Below are 23,852 nucleotides of genomic sequence, written 5' to 3' on the forward strand. Positions count from 1 at the left end.
CTATCCGGACCTGTTTTACTGCCTACGCGGAGCCCCACCGGGCCTTCACAACTGGACTGCCGACGTTATCTACCCGAAGGAGTTATCCGGCTGGCTCCTCCGTCGCAACGTTACCTGAACGCCCATCTGTGGCCTGCTAACCGTTAGCTGTCTTATCGGCTGCTATCTGAATAGACAAATCGGACAATTTATTTATTTATTTTTATTATTATTATGTTTTCTTCTTGGGCCTCTATAACTATATCTATTGTTTTTATTTTTGTTGTTGTTGTTGTGTGATTTGGATTAATCCCCTCTACCACACGGAACCCCACTAATCTACTGACGGAACGCAAGAGGTGGCTAATAACAGACCTCCATCCTATGCTAGCTTGCTACCGATGGCCTGGCTAGCTGTCTAAATCGCTGTGACCCCCAACCAACCTCTCCACTCACCGGACCCTTCTGATCACTCGACTAAGCATGCCTCTCCTTAATGTCAATTTAACTTGTCCATTGCTGTTCTGGTTAGTGTTTATTGGCTTATTTCATTGTAGAGCCTCTAGTCCTGCTCACTATACCTTATCCAACCTATTAGTTCCACCACCCACACATGCAATGACATCTCCTGGTTTCAATGATGTTTCTAGAGACAATATCACTCTCTTAATCACTCAATACCTAGGTTTACCGCCACTGTATTCACATCCTACCATACCTTTGTCTGTACATTATACCTTGATGCTATTTTATCGCCCCCAAAAACCTCCTTTTACTCTCTGTTCCAGACGTTCTAGACGACCAATTCTTATTGCTTTTAGCCGGACCCTTATTCTACTCCTCCTATGTTCCTCTGGCGATGTAGAGGTGAATCCAGGCCCTGCAATGCCTAGTTCCACTCCTATTCCCCAGGCGCTCTCTTTTGACGACTTCTGTAACCGTAATAGCCGTGGTTTCATGCATGTTAACATTAGAAGCCTCCTCCCTAAGTTTGTTCTATTCACTGCTTTAGCACACTCTGCCAACCCGGATGTTCTAGCTGTGTCTGAATCCTGGCTTAGGAAGACCACCAAAAATTCTGACATTTTAATTCCAAACTACAACATTTTCAGACAAGATGGAAGTGCCAAAGGGGCGGTGTTGCAATCTACTGCAAAGATAGCCTGCAGAGTTCTGTCCTACTATCCAGGTCTGTACCCAAACAATTTGAACTTCTACTTTTAAAAATCCACCTCTCTAAAAACAAGTCTCTCACCGTTGCCGCCTGCTATAGACCACCCTCTGCCCCCAGCTGTGCTCTGGACACCATATGTGAACTGATTGCCCCCCATCTGTCTTCAGAGCTCGTGCTGCTCGGCGACCTAAACTGGAACATGCTTAACACCCCAGCCATTCTACAATCTAAACTTGATGCCCTCAATCTCACACAAATTATCAATGAACCTACCAGGTCCCTCCCCAAAGCCTTAAACACGGGCACCCTCATCGATATCATCCTAACCAACTTGCCCTCTAAATACACCTCTGCTGTCTTCAACCAAGATCTCAGCGATCACTGCCTCATTGCCTGCATCCGTAATGGGTCAGCGGTCAAACTACCTCCACTCATCACTGTAAAACGCTCCCTGAAACACTTCAGCGAGCAGGACCTTTCTAATCGACCTGGCCGGGGTATCCTGGAAGGATATGATCTCATCCCGTCAGTAGAGGATGCCTGGATATTTTTTTTAACTGCCTTCCTAACCATCTTAAATAAACATGCCCCATTCAAGAAATTTAGAACCAGGAACAGATATAGCCCTTGGTTCTCCACAGACCTGACTGCGCTTAAGTTAACCAACACAAAAACATCCTATGGCGTTCTGCATTAGCATCAAACAGCCCCCGTGATATGCAGCTGTTCAGGGAAGCTAGAAACCATTATACACAGGCAGTTAGAAAAGCCAAGGCTAGCTTTTTCAAGCAGAAATTTGCTTCCTGCAACACTAACTCAAAAAAGTTCTGGGACACTGTAAAGTCCATGGAGAATAAGAACACCTCCTCCCAGCTGCCCACTGCACTGAAGATAGGAAACACTGTCACCACTGATAAATCCACCATAATTGAGAATTTCAATAAGCATTTTTCTACAGCTGGCCATGCTTTCCACCTGGCTACTCCTACCCCGGTCAACAGCACTGCACCCCCAACAGCAACTCGCCCAAGCCTTCCCCATTTCTCCTTCTCCCAAATCCGTTCAGCTGATGTTCTGAAAGAGCTGCAAAATCTGGACCCCTACAAATCAGCCGGGCTAGACAATCTGGACCCTTTCTTTCTAAAAATTATCTGCTGAAATTGTTGCCGCCCCTATTACTAGCCTGTTCAACCTCTCGTGTCGTCTGAGATTCCCAAAGATTGGAAAGCAGCTGAGGTCATCCCCCTCTTCAAAGGGGGGGACACTCTTGACCCAAACTGCTACAGACCTATATCTATCCTACCATGCCTTTCTAAGTTCTTCGAAAGCCAAGTCAACAGATTACCGACCATTTCGAATCTCACCATACCTTCTCTGCTATGCAATCTGGTTTCAGAGCTGGTCATGGGTGCAGCTCAGCCACGCTCAAGGTCCTAAAAGATATCTTAACCGTCATCGATAAGTAACATTACTGTGCAGCCGTATTCATTGATCTGGCCAAGGCTTTCGACTCTGTCAATCACCACATCTTCATCGGCAGACTCGACAGCCTTGGTTTCTCAAATGATTGCCTCGCCTGGTTCACCAACTACTTCTCTGATAGAGTTCAGTGTGTCAAATCAGAGGGTCTGCTGTCCAACCTCTGGCAGTCTCTATGGGGGTGCCACAGGGTTCAATTCTTGGACCAACTCTCTTCTCTGTATACATCAATGAGGTCGCTCTTGCTGCTGGTGAGTCTCTGATCCACCTCTACGCAGACGACACCATTCTGTATACTTCTGGCCCTTCTTTGGACACTGTGTTAACAACCCTCCAGGCAAGCTTCAATGCCATACAACTCTCCTTCCGTGGCCTCCAATTGCTCTTAAATACAAGTAAAACTAAATGCATGCTCTTCAACCCATCGCTACCTGCACCTACCCGCCTGTCCAACATCACTACTCTGGATGGCTCTGACTTAGAATACGTGGACAACTACAAATACTTAAGTGTCTGGTTAGACTGTAAACTCTCCTTCCAGACATACCCTTGTAAAACTGACCATCCTACCAATCCTTGACTTTGGCGATGTCATTTACAAAATAGCCTCCAATACCCTACTCAACAAATTGGATGCAGTCTATCACAGTGCAATCCGTTTTGTCACCAAAGCCCCATATACTACCCACCATTGCGACCTGTAAGCTCTCGTTGGCTGGCCCTCGCTTCATACTCATCGCCAAACCCACTGGCTCCATGTCATCTACAAGACCCTGCTAGGTAAAGTCCCCCCTTATCTCAGCTCGCTGGTCACCATAGCATCTCCCACCTGTAGCACACGCTCCAGCAGGTATATCTCTCCAGTCACCCCCAAAACCAATTCTTTCTTTGGCCGCCTCTCCTTCCAGTTCTCTGCTGCCAATGACTGGAACGAACTACAAAAATCTCTGAAACTGGAAACACTTATCTCCCTCACTGGCTTTAAGCACCAACTGTCAGAGCAGCTCACAGATTACTGCACCTGTACATAGCCCACCTATAATTTAGCCCCAACAACTACCTTCTTCTTCAACTACCCTCTTTCCCAACTGTATTTTATTTATTTATTTTGCTCCTTTGCACCCCATTATTTATTATTTCTACTTTGCACATTCTTCCATCTGTCGAACTGCTTTGCTTTATCTTGGCCAGGTCGCAATTGTAAATGAGAACTTGTTCTCAACTTGCCTACCTGGTTAAATAAAGGTGAAATAAATAAATAAAATTGTGTGTGTCTTGCACAAATCTCCATGTGACATCCAGCACCGGTCTTTATTCTAGCGGATATTTGAGACAACAAAAACAAGTGACATTATTTATTCAGTCACTGCCAACGTGCCAGTGCTCGGTTATGCACGCACGCACACAGCCCCCAGCCGTTGCATTCCTCCCACCTTCCGACCTTCTCAGTGTGTGTAAGCCCTGTGACAATCAGTCCTGACGTGCCATTAAAACATTTCACAGGTTCAGGGGGAGCGATTTCCCCTGCTCTCCTTTTCCAAATGGCAGGACGGAAAGAGGTGTGGAGGGAGGGAGGGGAGGTGAAAAGGAGCTTGTGGTGAGCAGAGCGTGTCAACTCAACCACTCGCTCTCTAGACTGGGGTCAGTTTCTCTTGTAAAAAATAAAAAATAAACTCCTTTCCCTCGTTCTCCTCTCCATCCCCTCCCTCGTTCTCCTCTCCATCTCCCACTCCCTTTCCCTCGTTGTCCTCTCCATACCCCAATCCCTCTACCCATTTCCCTCGTTCTCCTCTCCATCCCCTCCCTCGTTCTCCTCTCCATCCCCTCCCTCGTTCTCATCTCCATCTCCCACTCCCTTTCCCTCGTTGTCCTCTCCCACTCCCTTTCCCTCGTTGTCCTCTCCCACTCCCTTTCCCTCGTTGTCCTCTCCCACTCCCTTTCCCTCGTTGTCCTCTCCATACCCCAATCCCTCTACCCATTTCCCTCGTTCTCCTCTCCATCCCCTCCCTCGTTCTCCTCTCCATCCCCTCCCTCGTTCTCATCTCCCACTCCCTTTCCCTCGTTGTCCTCTCCCACTCCCTTTCCCTCGTTGTCCTCTCCCACTCCCTTTCCTTCGTTGTCCTCTCCCACTCCCTTTCCCTCGTTGTCCTCTCCCACTCCCTTTCCCCTGTTGTCCTCTCCCACTCCCTTTCCCCTGTTGTCCTCTCCCACTCCCTTTCCCTCGTTGTCCTCTCCCACTCCCTTTCCCTCGTTGTCCTCTCCATACCCCAATCCCTCGTTGTCCTCTCCATACCCCAATCCCTCGTTGTCCTCTCCATACCCCAATCCCTCTACCCATTTCCCTCGTTCTCCTCTCTCTCTGTTCTCTCTCTCTAGCGTCATTAGTCTCACTGTATCACACATGGCCCCTAGATTTGAGACTGGCCCTGAGCTCCACTCCTATAATGCCAAGGCACACAGCAGAGAGTGAATATCTGATTCCTACTGAACACAGGGACACCGGGGCCCTCCTCTGCCCTCTCCGTTCACCGTCTCTCTTCCTCTGTCTCAGTCTCTCTAAATCGCACCTTCGGGAGTGTGTTCTCGTGAGTAAACAAAACCAAAGACCCAAGTCTAAAGCTGTGACCCAAACGGTATCAGCCACAAAAAGGAATGAGCAGTGACTCACCAGTGGGCCCTGAGCCTCCATTTGAGAAACCACTGACTGCTATAAGGGATTAGTTTTATCCTGGACTTCGTGACAAGGTGGAAGAGGGAGGATAAGGAGGAAGAGAAGTGGACAGCAGGTGAAATGGTATATCCCATTCCGCGATCCCTTCGTTTCTCTGCCATGGTCTGATTCACTGTTCTCTCCTGCCCAATAGGCTGTGAGATTACTGCTGAACTACGCTGAGCTGAACGGACGTGATTGGTCCAAACCTTTCTGTCTTTCATCCTCACTAGAACAGAAGTCATTGTGTGTGTGTGTGTGTGTGTGTGTGTGTGTGTGTGTGTGTGTGTGTGTGTGTGTGTGAAACTACCCCAAAGCTCTAACCTTGTTTAAGGACTCTCACTCAATTTTGTGCAAAGCGTTTGCTGCACACAGTTCACTTACATCCTGTGTACTTCCCCATTATCTGCATCTCCTTGTACTGTCTGGACTGCAGTTTGGACCGTAGGTCTTCCATCCACCACTTTAGAAAATACTTCCTTGTAAAAACTCTGTAGAAGGCAGAGTTTTACAATGGTTTTATCATGTGAAACGTCAAGTCCTGAGAGACAGTTTCAGTCAAAACACTTTTTTGATAATGTAACCTAAAGTGCCTCTCAGAACTGCCTTTCTATGGCCAACACAGACATTAATGTCTATAGTAGCAGGCACCATTATAAAGTCCAACTCAATTTATGGAAGTAGTTACTACTGGCATTGAATCTGGCAAATACAAAGACTGTCTATAGTAATTGAGACCATTACAACGACCATTCAATCTTATGAGAGGGTGTTATTCTGACTGAGTGACATTCCCAGTGATGAACTGTTTTAACACGACTCATCTCAACTCCCTTGTTAAACAGCAGTCAAGGCTGCTTTATGCGTGGTCTTTTAACATACACTCTGAATGGTAAACTATTCCCTATATAGTGCACAACTGTTGACCAGAGCCCTATGGGTCCTGGTCAAAACTACTACACAAACAGGGAATGGGGTGCACTAAATAGGGAACAAGGTGCCATTATGGATGCAGCCTTAGTATTGGATCCATAAATGGTCTGTATCCTGTGGTGATATATTCTTCCATATTCATGGAGGTTGGTTAGTCAATGTATTGACCATGAAACGTATCGACCACCAGACTCATTTGTTGAAGTGTGACGTAGTGGAATTTGACAATCCCATTTCAGAATAATTTCTTAGAAAGACAGACCAAGAACCCAATTCAAAAAGCTGCAGATTAACAGAAGCTGCCAGAACAGTGTGTCCCACTCAGAATGTTCATACTGTATCACAGTGCATTTAAACCGACAGCAAGCCAAATTCTATCTCGCGGACATTGTCGTCATTGGACATTATGAGAACAATACTATTAAAACCTAACAACCAGTCTGCATGATATTACAGGTGTTTCATTTATTCAGATGCAGGGCAGAGCAGGGTGACAGTACATAGGGGAAGGTAGAGAGAGAAGGGTACTGTATATGCTTGTTAGTGTGTCTAGAGGAGGAAGTGGGTGATGCATATTAAACATAGCTTAAGTGACTTAATATAGACTAGAGACGGGTGGTAGTAGGACTCTGCTGGGAACATACATAACAGTGCATCTCTACACACCAAGCTTTTTACTTTATTTCTCCTTTTAGGAGCTCTAGTCAAAGACAGGAGGAATTGTGGTGTAGAAAACAGATACAAAGATGAGATGTGATGAGCAATATAATGAAACCAGGACATACTGTATGGGGTAATGGTTGGTGAGTATGCGTAATGATACTGTAGACAGATGGTGTCAGAACAGCATTAAGTCCTGATTAACCAGGTTAGATCAGAGGGCAAAATGGCACTCCCACAACAAACCAGGCCATACAGTCCAGGACCCATAAACGCTGAATGAACATGTTGAAAATGGACCAGTAAAAATGTAATCACTCAAACCTCGTAGCCACTAGCACCCTCTCCCCCCGCCTTACCTGAACTCTGGCGGTGGGGTCTTGTTTGATCCACTTGATGGCGGTCTCGTAGACCAGTTCCTCAGCCTTGGTGGTGAGGCTGTCATTAGACAGGTAGGCCACTAGGTCCTCCTTAGACACACACAGAATCTCCTCCTGCCCCGCCACCTAGTGCACAATGAAGGGTTGACACTTCATTGGGATGAAAATCCTGGAGTACATGCACTGTTCTTAATCATGTGCGACAGGTGTTATGGTAGACTGGGACGGCATAGCAGGGATTAGTACCTCAGGTAAAGACTTTACTCACAGATACATAGTGTGATATGTCATTTTGGGTTTAAAAATTAAATCCAGTCATTAAATCCACCTACCTCAGGGAAGTTCTGCAGTGCGAAAGCTTTGGCCATGTTGTGGAGCTCTGTACATCGCATAGCTTCAGCCATGGCCAGCACACCTAGACAGTTCCCCACTGTTAGCTGTTTCTCTGCAGAGAGCGAGAGTGAGAGCAAGAGGGGAATGGGGAGGAAAAAGAGAAAGAGGAATAAGGGAGAGTTGTTCACATCCATAAAAATAACTGTCTGGAAAGAGAGGGAGAAAGCAGGGAGAGAGCTGTGGTCTATCTGTGTGTTTATCTGGGCCTGGAGAGAGACTGTCAGAGCTGAAACAGCTCCAGGGACAAACAACAAGGGGAATCAATCGTTAGGAGCCTACTGAGCACAGTCAGGCGGGGGTGTGGAACGGCATAGCAGGGATTAGTACTGCAGGTAAAGACCTTTGTCTGTGTGTGTGTGTGTGTGTGTGTGTCTGCTGCCTATACAAACATCACCAGGAAAGGTAATGGAGCCACAACAATTCAAAGAACAGACTGAATATCTAATCAAAACAGGGTTTGTATGACATCAAACTGTGTTATTAAACTCTGAAGTTAACTCAGTGTGTTGAAGCTGAATAGGAAAACAAAGCATTTGAAACTAATAACTGTAGTCTGTTGTGGTGTGGTTGAACAGATGTGTTTTCACCTTGAGAAGGGTCTGACGGGAGAACGTGTAGTAATAAGAGCTAGACGGATCAATAAATTTACAGAAGCCTCTCTATACCTAATCAATATCAAACCATGTTGAAATGTGTTTAGGATTCTTCTTTACTTTGATCGTAATTGATTCCACAGGTACCGTTCATTTAGGTTCATTTGTGTGGATGTGAGGAGAGTCCCTGCAGAATCCATATGGCGTTCACGATGTGTGTGAGCGCGCGTGTCATATCTCAAACTTTTGCAGACATAATGAATAGAGGAGTTTTATTCCAGGCTCTGGAAGGTCCAATAGCTGATCGCTGTAAATCTATACCAACATTGAAGGTTGAACTCGTAGACAGAATTACAAGAATTGATTTTATGGCATTCAGTGATTTCCAAATTACCCTGCACAACATAGCATCTGTTCACACTAACTGCCATGATGATTGGTCATGTAACTTCTATTGTGCTCTTGCTCCATCTCCATGTAATTACTTTGTAGATGCGTTGTATAACTGTACACATTGCATTGTTGGATCAGTTTTCTAATTCTTGATGTCCTAATATTTGGGAAAATAATACGATGTGCAACATAGGTTACCCAGGTGTACTGAAATGTGTTTTTTGGTATTTTTGTCACACTCAAATCTGATCAACTCAATACACCATGGCCAAACTAGGCCAAGTTCATTTATCTTCAGTATATTTGTTAAGAACTTGGATATCCTTGACATAATAGCAATTTCTTTGTTCCAAGGTTATACATTGCACCAGTACAATGTCATACAGTGCACTTGAGCATTGAAATTCTTGCTGTATTGAAAAGCGCTATACAAATCAAATCTATTATTATTACTATGTCTCAGTTCTAACACTCAAATGTCATGAATTATATTCAGGCAGGGCAGGAAAGTCTGACCTACTGATGGTGATGAAGTCTGACTATACTATAAATGGTTTCCCTGTTTTTAACAAGTCCATATCGTCGGGACGAAACGAGAAAAACAGATCAATATTTATTTTCACTGTCTTTTCCCTCTCCTTTACAGCTCTGACCTTTTTCATCTCATATCCAGACATCATATCCCTGCCTTGCGTTACAGCTCTCCCCCACCAATCTCTATTAAATGGTAAGTATAAGCTGACATTTACAATTTCCCAGTCCCTTGACCTCCTAAACCCATGACTACGCATTTGCTCCTCAGTTGACCCATGGGCTCGCCACCCCCCCAACCTTTCAAACACCCCTCCGCTCACCGCTTTTACCCAGACCTGTATCCTCATCTCTGCCTTGGTATCGATTGGCCTAGAGCATCTGTGGGATTTGACATTTTACTGACAATTGTTCCCTGACCTTTTTATGAATCTGTCCTGGCGCCTCCTAAACCCTGAGGGTCGAGAGGAGAGGGAGTGAGAGAGGCGGTTAATTCAGCAATTTTTTAAAAACATACCAATAATTCTATCTGGTGATGTTTATATGATCCCCCTTTCAAACAGTCCCCAGCACCATCAAGGTCTAAATTCCTCCAACAGAATGCACTGTGTTAATTTCTTCATACTCACAACTGTAAGATAGACATTATTATATCGCCAGACTTGTGTGTTATTTCCCTGTTAAAATGAATAAAACATTGGCTACAATTAAACTCAAAACTTTGTCAGATATGTTCTGGTAAATATAAGCATTGTAAATATAAGCATTGTAATTATAAACATTGTCTAGAAACTTGCTTTTAGTTGCCTCGCTTGCTAGATTTTCTAAACGGGTGGTTTTTCTTTGGTGCAGAAAATAACTGGTTGCTATAGGTAACGTTGCTATACTGAACAAAAATATAAATGCAACATGTAAAGTGTTGGTCATATGCTTCATATGCACAAAAACGTATTTCTCTAAAATATTTGTTTACATTCCTGTTAGCGAGCATTTCTCCTTTGCCAAGATAATGTATCCACCTGACATGTGTGGCATATCAAGAAGCTGATTAAACAGCATGATCATTACACAGGTGCACCTTGTGCCGCGGACAATAAAAGGCCACTAACATGTGCAGTTTTGTCACACAATGCTACAGATGTCTCAAGTTGAGGGAGCGAGCAATTGGCATGCTGACTGCAGGAATGTCCACCAGAGCTGTTGCAAGAGAATTGAATGTTCATTTTTCTACCATAAGGTGCCTCCAATGTGGTTTTAGAAATGTTGACAGTACATCCAACCGGCCTCACAGCCACAGGCCACAAGTAACTACGCCAGCCCAGGATCTCCACATCCGGCTTCTTCACCTGTGGGATCGTCTGAGTAGGGCGAGGGTGGGTGCTGAGGAGTATTTATGTCTGTGGGGAAAAACTCATTCTGATTCACTGGGCCTGGCTCCCCATGCATGGCTGCATCCCTGCCCAGTCCATAGATAAGGCCTAATGCATTTCAATTGACTGGTTTCCTTATATGAACTGTAACTCAGAAAAATCTTTGAAATTGTTGCACATTGCATTTATACTTTTCTGAATGACAAGAACAAGTTGCATGCTGGATGAAAATAGAGTGATCATGATTTAATGCGTGCCAAAGCCGGCAAGAAGAAAGGTGATGCTGACACAGACATAAGCGACAACTATCGAGAAAATACAGAAAAGATCACTAGGTCCAGAGGCGAAAATAGACCTTTCAGATATAAAAGGAAAGGCGGTATGAGGTATTAAAAGGTAGAAGAACGGCCAAGCGCTGGGTGTTAGAAAGAAACTCTTTTACTCCAGTGGAAACTTTGAACACCTGACAGAAAGGGTGTGAGAGACCATGAGCCAAAGACGGAAAGGCAGGCTTAGTATGATGAGACACCCCCGCCCGCCCCAAACACACACCCTGTGCCATAGCTACATACCTAGGAAGGACACACAGACTTTGCAGAAGGTGTTGAATTGGAACTTGTTGGCAGCTTCTAGCAGTGTCCTGGCGTTAGCGGAGTCTATGACCAGAGAACCTGTGTAGACAAACTCCAGCAGCAGCTCCAACACATCAGCTCCAATGTCACTCATCCGCAGCTCTAGCATCTCCCCGCTCCTCGTCTCCCCTGACGACCTGACCAACCAACCACGGTAGAGACAGGAGTTAGACATCGAAGAGATGCGCACACACCTAGGACTAGGGCTACACACACACACACACTCGTGCACACACTCGTGCACACACACACACAACCTGCATCAATAGAATATGGAAAAATAACAGAATCAATACAACACGATAGAATACAGTAGAAATGGGGAAGGTAGAGATTGTTTGGTCTTGTTTTTACAGTAAGCCACTAGGGTTTGTAACAGTACACAGTTAGGTTTGTGCTCCATCTGAAACAAAAGCACAAGTGATTGGTGTCTTTATCAAGGCAATTGAATATCAAAAGGCATGCTTTGACATGTGTTCAGGTATGCATAGATATTAAGGAGATGCATACAGGATAGTGGGAGACAGAAGACAGAGGGGAGGAGCTGATAAAACCACACTGAGAAGATCCCTAGGTATGTTAGAACAGTGTTGAAACAGACTGCTAACGGAAGAACTCAAGCTATGTTAGCTGTGGTATGTTTGAAAGCTAGCCAACTGTTGCGCCCAATACTACTATTCTGTATTGCTATCCTGTGTGTTGTATATCAGAACTACATGCTGAGGTGCTGGGTGGCTTGTATGGGCATTGCAACAGAATGAGATATCTGTGATTAGTTGAAGTTCTGGAACTTTCCGGGGGTTTAAAGAAGCGTTAAGTAACGCATCACCACCCACGTTTAATGTCCCACGTGCACAACAATCTAGACACGGGTAAAATAAACAGATCCAATGCCCCAAAATAAAGTGCAATACTGTGTCCCTCCCCCGAGAGCTGTGGACAAACAATATGACAACTACTGAGGATTGAGATGGATGGGGTGTGTTCTCCTGCTGGTCACACTGCATAATGCTCCGTGTCTGTTTCAAGTGTTAATGTCTCCTACTGGGTTGGTGAGAGACTCAAAGAGAAGCCTTTACAGAGCATACACTCAGTCATAGTGGTTGATGCGAGATGCAGACAGACGGACACACAGACGGACATATGGGCAGAATGGTTAGAGTGAAGAGGAAAGAGGGAGAGAGCGAGGGTGGAAGAGTGTTGGTTCTTCCACAGGGACCAGCAGCCATCCTTCAGAGGGGGTTTGAGGGGGGGGGGGGGGGGGGTGTCCATGTTCCATGACTGTTCCTGGGTCTTTTAAATAAGAGATTTCCCCCCCCACCATACCTAAACCCAAAGCCTCTGCCCCCAGCTCGCTGCCACATTCACCAGTATCCTGTATATGAACGTAGTAGACATTAGTGGTCATTGAGCCATCTTAGGAGGTGAGAGAAGGGGAGAAGTGGGGATCGGTCTCTGCGTGGATGGACATAGTGAGGCTGGAAAGACCAAGACAGTTATATATCAAAACATTATTTTTTCTCCTGCAAAGCAAAAAAACATAGTATTGTTATGTTATTACTTTCCCGCCCTACGCTGCGGCAGTATTAAAACTGGAAAAAAGGGGGAGATCGGGGGTGCAGTCCAGGGTTAAGCAACGGAGGGTAAGAAAAGGGAAATAAAAAAGACAAATTAAAGAAAACAGCATGCTCATCAACCATGTCAATGGGAATCGGATCAAGTGGCAATTTGTTTTGTCTGACTGTTTTAGTTATAGAATGCGCTTTCTGCTTCTCTCAAAGTGGTGGTTGTTTATACTGCTGCATCTGACTGCAGACTACTTTATGTAAAAGTGGGAGAGGGAAGTAAAAAAAGAGCGATAAGGAGAAATTGAGAGAGGAATCGGTTTACGAAAAATGCACCAATATGTTTTCTGTGGAGTCTTTAATTCAGCATAGACTGTCAGAAAGGGGAGGAGAAAGAGGGGATGTCATAAATGGATTTCTAATGTGTCCTGTTAAAGTACTATTTTACAGGGACCGCATTTACCATGTTCTCTAAAATGACTTTTCAGCTGGACAAATGATTCCCGCAGACTTTTTACTCTGTGTGCTCAGAGGAATCCAAGCTCATCCAAAATATATACTTTTCTGGGAGAAAACAAAACATTACTTGTTTGTCTATTCTATCATCAAGAAAAACAAATCAAACATGGATTCAACATAGATAAGAGTGCCTGCTCGCTTGACAATGTTATTAGTTTAGCTTGTTTGTTTGTATTAGAGACTTCAAGCCACACAAGGAGACCAAGTAGTTACACTGGTATTATAATGTCGCATTTCCACTGAGGATTTACCCCAGTGTTTTGCCCAAAAGGCTCAGACTTCTCTGTTTCCATCTACGCAGGTCGGCACCCGTGTCTCACTGGGTCATGGCTCCGGTGGACCTGCTCTGACTTGAAGCCAAGGCCATGGGTACTTTTCGGCCTGCATAACGGCGGCAAACTGAACTTTAAGACACTCAACAGTCTTGAATGATGCAGAGGTTGTTTATTCTGCTCACAAGTCTTCAGTGCCACAGTCCTGATGAAAACACTGGAGCTGGTGCGGGGGTAAGTCTCAGAGGAAAAGCACTACCACAGAGTGTCACAGCTAGTAGTCAGTGGGCTGTGAGGTTCAGAATCATATCCTGAGCTGGGGACACTGCTATTTTTGGTCTTAAAAGCAAAACATTGAGGGAGTAAATGCTGCTGTATGAGAGAATAAAATGTACAATTTTAATAGGGGGCCTATTATGATTGCCACTGCTTCTATAGAGCCATAGGATGGGGAGGAAAGTAGCTTTGTTCAGACCGGTCAACACTGAGCTCCTGATCTGAGGAGCCATCATACGTTTCTAGGATTGATTACGCTATTCACTGCTGTGACCATATGGTTTACAGTGATTCAAAGCAGCACACATTAGTGCACCCAGCAGGCAAAGCTGGTTAGAATGAAGTCATTCTGCTTTTGAACTGGTTGAAATGACATTGTTTCAACGCATTTCGGTTTTTCCTGCTGGGCATACTGTCTATCTGACACAGGACAGTAGTAGGGGAACAGTAAGAGCTCACTAGAATCTCAGCTGGAGGATTCTACCACCCAGAGAGCGTGTTGACAAAGACTAGAAGTTTCAGTTCCACTCTCTCTTCTTAAAGTGGTAGACTCTGGCCTGGGTGAGTCAGAAGCATATGAAAACAGAAGAGAAAAAGGGCAACAAATGGAACAAAGCTCTGGTGTGTCAGAGTGTGTGTGCTTTTACATTAGGCCCTGCCACCGAGCTGCACCAGTTGCATTGTGCCCATAGTTTAAGAGTGTACAGAGCATACTTATTGATACTTCAGAGGGGGAAAATTGAATTACTGGGCTGAACAGCAGCAGCCTATAATGCAGTGAAATTCAACGTTTTTCAACAGGGACCCCATTTTTTCCACTCATATTTCTTAGGATCCCATTTTTCCCAAGATTTATTTGAGGGAGCATGCAATTGGCATGCTGACTGCAGAATTTCCACCAGAGCGGTTGTCAGATAATTGAATGTTAATTTCTCTACCATAAGCCGCCTCCAATGTTTTATAGAATTTGGCGGTACTTCCAACTGGCCTCACAACCACGTCAACCCAGGACCTCCACATCTGGCTTCTTCACCTGTGGGATCGTTTGAGACCAGCCACCCAGACAGCTGATGAAACTGAGGAGTATTTATGTCTGTAATAAAGCCATCTCATTGGAAAACTCATTCTGATTGGCTGGGACAGGTTCCCAAGTGGGTGGGCATATGCCCAGTCATGTGAAAACCATAGATAAGGGCCCAATTAATTTATTTCAATTTAATGATTTCCTTATATTCACTGTAACTCGGTAAAATTGTTGCGTTTATATTTTTGTTCAGTATATATTGTCCCATATGATAATTTGTGCTCTTAATGTTGTTGTTTTTTACATTTGAGACTCCACATTTGAGACTTTACATCAGTTTCCCCATGGACCCCGACTTTGAAGGCCACTGCTTTAAAGGGGGGGTGGTAGGTTTTGGTGGGTGAGTGCCAGACGTGCGCTCATATTTTGGAGCTGTATTACCTCGAGGTAGCAGGGTCAGTACATCAACTCTGCAGACTTGTACTTCAGACAGAGGGAGGTGAAAGTGCCTTTAAAATTATAGGGTGGGAAATGCAGCATAAAATATTTTTTTTTAATGATTTACATCAAATTAATGAGATTGCGGGTATCAGCAGTTAAACTGGATGGACATTTTTAACATCTGAAGTTTAATCATTTGGTGATAATCATTCATTGCTACTCATCTAAATGCACTTATCCTGTCAGGGGACTGATTATAAATTAGCTTTTCATAACATTAAATATCAAAACCATTCTAAATATTATGAATCTATATATTTTTTTTAAACTTAAAAGGAAATAGCTCAGGTATGATATAGAAAACGGATTTCTCACTCACACTGTTGATTAAATGATTTGACTATAAATCACATATATATTTTAAAACCATTTTCTAAAGCCATGGTGCTTTATTGCTTTTCAATTTACTAATCTACTGCTTAACAGTAAACAACCTAATAAATGAAAATGACTTTCGTGCATGTAAACAAGCATTTGCTTCATTACTTTTCCACTTCTCTGAGACTAATTTCTTGTCTGTGTGTTTAAGGTCAGCGTAAATAAGCAGCGACATGCACTCTCACTCGCTCACCCTCTGATATTCCATCTACTCTGAATAATGGCTGGCTGCCTGGAGAACACCCAAGTGTTATAGGCCTGCACCCCTCTCTCACACACACAGTGGCAGTTATGAGACACTGATAGAGAGTTACGACAACAGTGAATACCTGCACAGTGGGGCTCGTGGGCAGCACTGCGTAGATGGTGTCTCTCGCTCATTCAACCTCAAAGATCTGGATGGGGTGCAGGGCATGTGTGGCATCAGCATAATACCACACTCTCTGGAGAGTGACCTGAATGGCACACAGGGTGTAACTCAATGAGAGGACCGTCAGCTGGGATGTGCTCTTCTCTCTCCCCCTCTCTGCTTCAACCAACCCAGTGACACCACTGACAGCACAACCCCTCAGACGGCCAGGGTTAAAACAGCACGTCTCAAGCCCTCAGACGGCCAGGGTTAAAACAGCACGTCTCAAGCCCTCAGACGGCCAGGGTTAAAACAGCATCTCAGTGTTGTGTTCTCCAGTAAACACGGCAATAAAACCGCGAGGTGTCACTTGCCTTATAAAGTCAACGGTAGTTACTAAACATACCATGATAAATGATTTGAACTTTGTCAAAAAAAAGGTTGACAACCTATACGGTTAATACTTAGACAATTATGCAACTTAAACTATCATTAATTAGTATAACATATACATGTAATATATTCCACTAACTGTATGGTTAAATTAGAAAATTCTGTTTAATGTAATCTAGATGAGAAAGGCCTGCGGTGATGACAAATTATGGTCCTTTTACAATGAATTATCCACTTAATGAGAATTTGCTTTGTCGGGCAGCCACATTTAACCAGTACAATATCAGAGTGCAGGCAGGCAGGCAGATGAACGTAACCGGATGCGTCTTTCTGGGGACCCTGTGTGAGGTTGGGAACGGGCTGCTGTTCACTATTCTCAGTACACATCCCCATTGAGCAGGAACAAACGTGTGTGTGTGTGTGTGTGTGTGTGTGTGTGTATGTGTGTGTGTGTTGTGCATGCTGGTGTGATTGACACACAAAGCATCTCCTGGCTGGCTCACTAGATGGATGGCTCACCTCTGTCTGATAAGCAGCGTTGCGCCCTCTGATGATCTCACAGGAGACAGCGTGGCTGCAGGGCAACTAGCAGGCAGCTGCCCTCAGACTTTAGACTAGAGCTTCCTATTGTTATGTACAGTCTCTCTCACTACAGTTTCCATCTGTTCAGTTAGCCCGTCTTTTCTATCTGTCTGAGCAGTGCACAGGAAAACAAAAATGTCAAGGAGACGAGAAAACATTGATTCCGGGGCTGTCTGAATCAAGTCGACAAGCACCTGCAAGGATCTGAAGACAGGGTGAGGACATTAAGAGAGGGCCTTGCCTCAGCATGAAGAAAACAAACACACCACTACTCTCACACACACACAACAACCAAGAAACACATACTAGCACCTTATAGAACCAAAACAACAGAGACATGTGAGGGATAGAGTAATGAAGAAATACTTTGATCCACTTCAAATTAATACATTAACAGGGAATGGTGTTAACCTGTGAAAGTAATGGTTGAGTAAAGCATAGCGGTGAGAGATGTGTCTGTGCTTTGTCCTTCGCTTGCAACTCTGAAGCTTCCCCATCACTTCAATGGACTAACGGTAAAATCCCACTCATTTGCACATAAAAGGATGTTGTCTTGAAACGCCGCAGACACAGAAATAAGGTAGCTTAGAGATAAAACCCCTCCCTACTGTACCACATAACACACTGTTGCTTTGCTATCATTTTTTAGATGTGTTAAAGCCCCCCCCCAGTCATGGAACGTTTTCTCTGCTCATCAAACTGTAAATATGGTTAATTGTCTCTATGGGGAGGAAAATGTAAAGACTTAAGATGGGGTAACCTTTTCCATCAAATTGTTTTAGTGATACATTCATTTGGAGTGGGAGAAGGAGTGGGTGGCTGCTGGCCCTGTGATAGGAACCAAAGTCTTCACACACCTGCAACAGAGAAAGGGGGAGGGGAAAATAGCAACACAAATGCTCCCTACAAAAAAAACAGAATGTATCAACAGCTGGTGGGGAAGGGAAGGCAAACCTTTTCACCAGGTCCTTGAAATAAAGGCTGCAGGAAGCTACAACATTTTGGTGGACTTCAAACTCTTTGCCTTCAACAATTATTTTCAGGTCTGTAAACTCTTTCGCTCTGCGCTGTTGGTTCAACTCCTTCAACATCTCTGTAGAACAAAGAAGAAACAAGACAATGCCATGTTCTGATTTAGAATAAGAAGTTACTATTTTATACAAATATGATCATAGAAAGATATCATGGCAACAAAATATTAAATAGAGAGAATAGAAATGGGCAGATTATAAAAACATTATGGCCACAGCTTTCATTATATTGCAGAGAAGAGAAAATACATAGTTTCATAGTAAACAATTCAGTATTATAGGCAGGGAATGTGTGGCTATGTATAATAAAATAAGCAAGCTCTGCAATTCTACAGTTGTGTACTGAGGAGTTAGTGATTTTAAGCAGAACAGTCTAGAAGGTATTAGAATATACATAGCGCATGCAGCTGATAAAGGTTAGGATTAATATGAAAGACAAAACACTTGACTACTGTTGGATTTTGTAAATTCACTTACTCTATGAATTCAACTAAAGGAACAACCAACTAAAAGAGATGTGCTTTGAAAACAAGAGACACTTGAATTAATAATGCATTATTCACCATGACTCATTTTACCAGCAGCATCCTACCCTGGGTACAAGTTAACCCATTGAACCTTGCTGAACTAAACACTGTCCAAGCCAGAAAAAAAATAAAACATCTACACACTTGTCTCATAAATATCACTGGGCAACAGGAGAACATGGTTTAGTCAATGGAAGGACTAGGCCTGCTGTAGAGAAAGAGTCAGAGCGTGTTTCTTTATTGTTTTAATGAGCCACCATGAGGAGCTACTGAGTGTACCAGACAGCAGGGGACCAACATCTAATATGTAACAGTGTACAGAGGGCAATCTATACTACTGTAATATGTATTCAGCAGGAAACCATCAACAGTACTGTAGCACAGGCCTGTTCAGTGTGGCTGTAATGCCCCCTAACAAAAAGAAAACATGCCTTAAGGCCAAAGTGGCCGTTGTGCCTTTGGGCTGAATATACCAATTATAATGTCCTTCTCCCGGCTGCCAATCGCCCTGCTCCGAAGCACCTCTCACTCAGACGGCTCTCTCAATTCGCATTAGCCAATGTCAGTCACGTGATCAGGTTATTCTCACAGGCATCGCAGCTCCGAAGTAGGCTACTAGTGCACACACATCGGGGATGCAACAGCGCGCGAGTGCAGATCTACTATCCCCCCATAACACAAAAGTTGACCTATTCTATTGGTCAGCTTGTCATTCTGTGCGAAAAAGAAATATGACACTGACACGATAGATCCCAAATTAATACAACCACTGCACGTAAAATGTGTTTAATAGCACTGAGGTTGATGCAGTAGATCAGAATGTTTCACTTCAAATGTTGATAAATTATTAGGCTATTTCTTCACATTATTAGAGCAGCAATGCGACACCACAGTAGGATATCAGCACAAATGTTGCAATATACAATTAAGGGAAAACACTGTTCTACAAAGCACACCACAAAGATATCCTTTGGAAATGTAGAAAGAGGGAATATCTAAAGATGCAACAACTAGCATGGGAAGTTAAAACATCCCGGTTCTCAACTATTATGTTTATGGTTAAATAGTTTTAAAATGTTGACAGCCCCCGCACAGATTGCAAGGTGGGTGATGTTGAGGCGCACAACAGGCACTGGCCTTTCTCTCCTATTGGAACAAACAGTTCCTGGAGCATGACAGCATCAAGCCTTTAGACTAATATTCATTTCAATTATATTTGTCAAACATGACTGGTGTTTAGCCTATATGTGTAAGTAAAAGTATCCAAGTTTGGCAACATTTTCAGGCGCATCAGTCTGACTAGCCAATATGCACTTGACATGTAGGCAAATTATGTACATTTAAATGCATGTTTCATTTTTAACAGAATACCTTGTGTTTAGTTAATGGCCTTGGTCCCCTGGCAGACTGGGCACCTCTTGAAGGCCAAATGGCAGTGCGCCTAAAATCACAAAATGTCAGTCCTGCTGTAGCATAAGTGTATATGCGGGACCCTGGTCAGTCCAACTGTTACTGGCTAAAGACAAGTCTGTCTGGCCTTCATGTCACATCTGAGATGGACATACCCTGTGAGTAGGTGAAAATTAACCCCAACAACTGATACTGGGTCAGATATTTGTTTACCATTGTAAAAGTTGTTCTTTAGTTATTAGCGGTTAGGGTAATCTGATCCTAGATATGTGTTTAACTTCTTGGTGACAGGGGGCAGTTTTTTCACGTCGGGATGAAATGCATGCCCAAATTCAACTGCCTGCTACTCATCCCCAGAAGATAAGATATGCATATTATTAGTAGATTTGGATGGAAAGCACTCTGAAGTTTATAGAACTGTTTGAATCATGTCTGTGAGTATAACAGAACTTATTTAGCAGGCGAAACCCCGAGGACAAACCACTCAGATTTCTTTTTTTGTTTGAGGTCACTCTTTTCAATGGTTTTCATTGGGAATCCAGATTTCTATGGAAGTTTCTTGCAGTTTCTATGGCTTCCACTGGATGTCAACAGTCTTTAGAAATTGGTTGATGTTATTCCTTTGTGTAATGAAGAAGTACGGCCATCTTGAACGAGGGTCACTTCATGTGTACTGTTTGATAGAGGCGCATGACCTGAAAGCATGCTTCAGGTTGTTTTCTTTCTGTATTGAACACAGATCATCCAGTCTTCAATTTGACCGATTATTTACGTTTCAAAACACTTAAATTGTATTTACAAAAGTAATTTGAAATGTTTTGGCAAAGTTTACAGGTAACTTTTGTGTTATTTTGTAGTCACGTTGCGCAAGTTGGAACCAGTTTTTCTGGATCCCAACGCGCCAAATAAATGGACATGTTGGATATATAATGACGGAATTATTTGAACAAAAGGACCATTTGTGATGTTTATGGGACATATCGGAGTGCCAATAGGTAAGGTAAGGCATGAATTATATTTTTATTTCTGTGTTTTGTGTCGCGCCTGCAGGGTTGAAATATGGTTTCTCTCTTTGTTTACTGAGGTGCTATCTTCAGATAATAGCTTCGTTTGCTTTCGCCGAAAAGCCCTTTTGAAATCTGACACATTTGCTGGATTAACAACAAGTGTAGCTTTAATTTGCTATCTTGCATGTGTGATTTAATGAAAGTTGATTTTTATAGTGATTTATTTGAATTTGGCGCTCTGCATTTTCCCTGGCTTTTGGCCAGGTGGGGCACTAGAGTCCCACATATCCCAGAGATATTAAGGGAAACTTCTACATCAAGTCACAAACTTCAGTTGACCGTATAAAGCTTTCAACAGAGCATTTCATACTTCTCCAAATCTCTGCAAGGCTCCGGCAATGTCTCCTCTTCTTGCTACACTCAAATTCACAAAGTGGAATCAGCAAAGCTGTCTGTTGTAATGGACCATCACGGCTCCGCAGACATGTACTGTGAATTAAAGTGAACTCTGCACTGACACACCCACCCAGCCACATGATCACAGTCTAGTCATTGACTAGTGAGCTGCTACTGTACTATCCACACTCATCATTTGTCTCAAACAGGTGTGTGTGTGCACGCTTGTCTAATTGCATGCGTGCATGCTGTCTACTGGTTTATGCGCAACTTATCAGATGAACGATTGGATCCACTGTGACAAAGTAAAGCAGTTTAGTTTGTGTTATCATAGAACACTCAGTCAGTCTACCTACCGTACGCCCACCTCGGACTCAAACACCCAGGATTCAATTAACCTACTGTGACATTAGCCCCACTGTTTGGCTGGAAATACTCCATCATTTAGCTTTTTCTTTCTCGACTGACACTAGCAGCTCACTGGCAAATTAATTCAGCAGACTAAATTATACAGTATTAAGCCGTATGACAAATAAGAGCAATTCAAGACGGAGCCGTTCGGTGGCTGCATGTGGAAAACCCTCTAAGCAGAGGATCCAGATGTATCACAGCAAGGCATTAAGTGACTGAAATGGCCTGTTCCTGACCATTAACCACACTGAATGCAATGCTAGAATTGGAAGAAATGCATGAATAAATAGGCCATTCTTGTGGCATAAAGACAGCCTTGGCATCATTAGGGTGAACAACTAAATCAAATCAACTCTACATTACCCTCAGCCTCCTGTAATGAGTAGAGAGCGAGAGGAGTTGTAGTTGTCAACTTCAAGGCCCCCTATAACAGATTGCAAATAGAGTCAAACAGCCACTTGTGATAATATTCCCTCCTGTTGTAAACTAACGCATACACGCACAATTCTCTACAAAAAAAGTAACAGCCTTCAACATTCTCCGGCCCTGTCCTAGTCTACATGGCGCTCCAGTGCTGCTTGGCGCAGTTGGACAGCCATCTGATTACTGTGCAGCCTGCGCGGAATGGCGCAGGCACTGTGAATACGTGGTAATTGGAGTTTGCATTGTGTGTCCCCAGCGACCAACATGGCTCTCACCTTTAATCTAGCACAGCGCACTGCATCCATTTACCCCACCACTCGGACTCAGTCGAAAGGAAGGAGAGAAAACGAATGAGAAAGAGAACCATGGTTGTCAGCAAACAACAGTTTTTGCAGGACAGACACCTGAATGACTGATGGAAAAGCTAATTATGGTGCATTTGTGTGGGTCGACCGTCGCCCCGTGGGCCCCTAGAACAACCCATTATATCTGGGAGCGTGAAATAGCACACCGCGTCTCCTTTATCCTCTCTGTCGACAGGGAGCGTGGAGGAGGAGAGTCAGATTCAATATGACCATGGAGCTCCATAAAGACCACCATACCATTTCACAACACTAGTGGAGAATGGGACGGGGAAGGTACTGGTGATGCTGATGGGTTCTGCTGTTACCCACATTAGTATATGCACATCTAACCGTTTCTTACGACAAATACGCAGATACCGAATACAATGTTGAAAAGGAAGGAGAACACTTGTGTACTATTACACTGGTAGCAGAGGATTGTTAAGGGCATTGGTACTACTGTTGATTTACACTGAACAATTTTAAAGGGTGGCTGCCATTTTGCAAGCTCTGACCCAACTTTGCTATTTTATGATAATTGTTTATTTTTACCTTTTTATTTCTTGTGTTTTTTGTTCTACCTTGTTATTGTTAGTATTACATTGTTATTGATTACTGCATTGTTGGGTTTAGAACTTGCAAGAAAGGCATTTCACTCTACTTGCTCACATGACATTAAAACAACTTGAAGGGACAGCATCCACTCTTTAGATTAGGGATGGGCCCACAAAAAAATAATGACTCCTCATTAAAGGCCGCAGTTGCTCACGGGTCTGCGTACCCACATTCATCCAGTTTTAAGTCAAGTTTGCTGCAATTCTCCACATTTTGCCATGGAGTGGAGAGAATATTTCGCAGCCAATTTCATGCAATTCTACTAATTTTGCCATGCGGAGGAGAGGAAAACTACAGAAAATGTCCTGCCATTTTGAACATTTTGCCAATGTGTGTAGAGAAATGTTTGCAGTTTTTAATATGATATTTACGTGAGACTGACTAACAATCAATGGAGGACCCCTGGCCAGTAATGCGACCATGATAAAAAGTTTAGATAGGAGGCCCGCTAAACTAATTTAGCAATCTAAAAAAAAATGTAGCTGACATGGGCTAATTGACTGACTATCAGTGACTGACATAACAGATAAAATGCTGATACACAACCAAATTTTAAAATAATAATATACTATTTTAACTCGTAACAGTAAGTTGAGACTCCA

At 43.5% G+C, this 23,852-nt stretch overlaps 1 protein-coding gene across 8 annotated transcripts in view; it reads right to left on the reverse strand.

The window, feature by feature from the left end:
• LOC109866319 (kelch-like protein 29) overlaps nucleotides 1–23,852 on the reverse strand; it is a 385,773-nt gene that overhangs the window by 64,726 nt on the left and 297,195 nt on the right. For 6 of the 8 annotated variants that reach the window (XM_031800805.1, XM_031800807.1, XM_031800809.1 and 3 more), the window contains 5 exons: nucleotides 18,041–18,179; nucleotides 16,092–16,217; nucleotides 11,168–11,364; nucleotides 7,648–7,760; nucleotides 7,295–7,441 (listed from right to left, as the gene is read on the reverse strand). In XM_031800805.1, the coding sequence (XP_031656665.1) occupies nucleotides 7,295–7,441; nucleotides 7,648–7,760; nucleotides 11,168–11,364; nucleotides 16,092–16,217; nucleotides 18,041–18,179 (722 nt within the window). The remainder of the gene's footprint in view (nucleotides 1–7,294; nucleotides 7,442–7,647; nucleotides 7,761–11,167; nucleotides 11,365–16,091; nucleotides 16,218–18,040; nucleotides 18,180–23,852) is intronic. The other 2 variants (XM_031800806.1, XM_020454929.2) reach the window with 1 other exon arrangement.

The sequence above is a fragment of the Oncorhynchus kisutch genome, linkage group LG21, assembly GCF_002021735.2.
Source record: "Oncorhynchus kisutch isolate 150728-3 linkage group LG21, Okis_V2, whole genome shotgun sequence".
Taxonomy (NCBI): domain Eukaryota; kingdom Metazoa; phylum Chordata; class Actinopteri; order Salmoniformes; family Salmonidae; genus Oncorhynchus; species Oncorhynchus kisutch.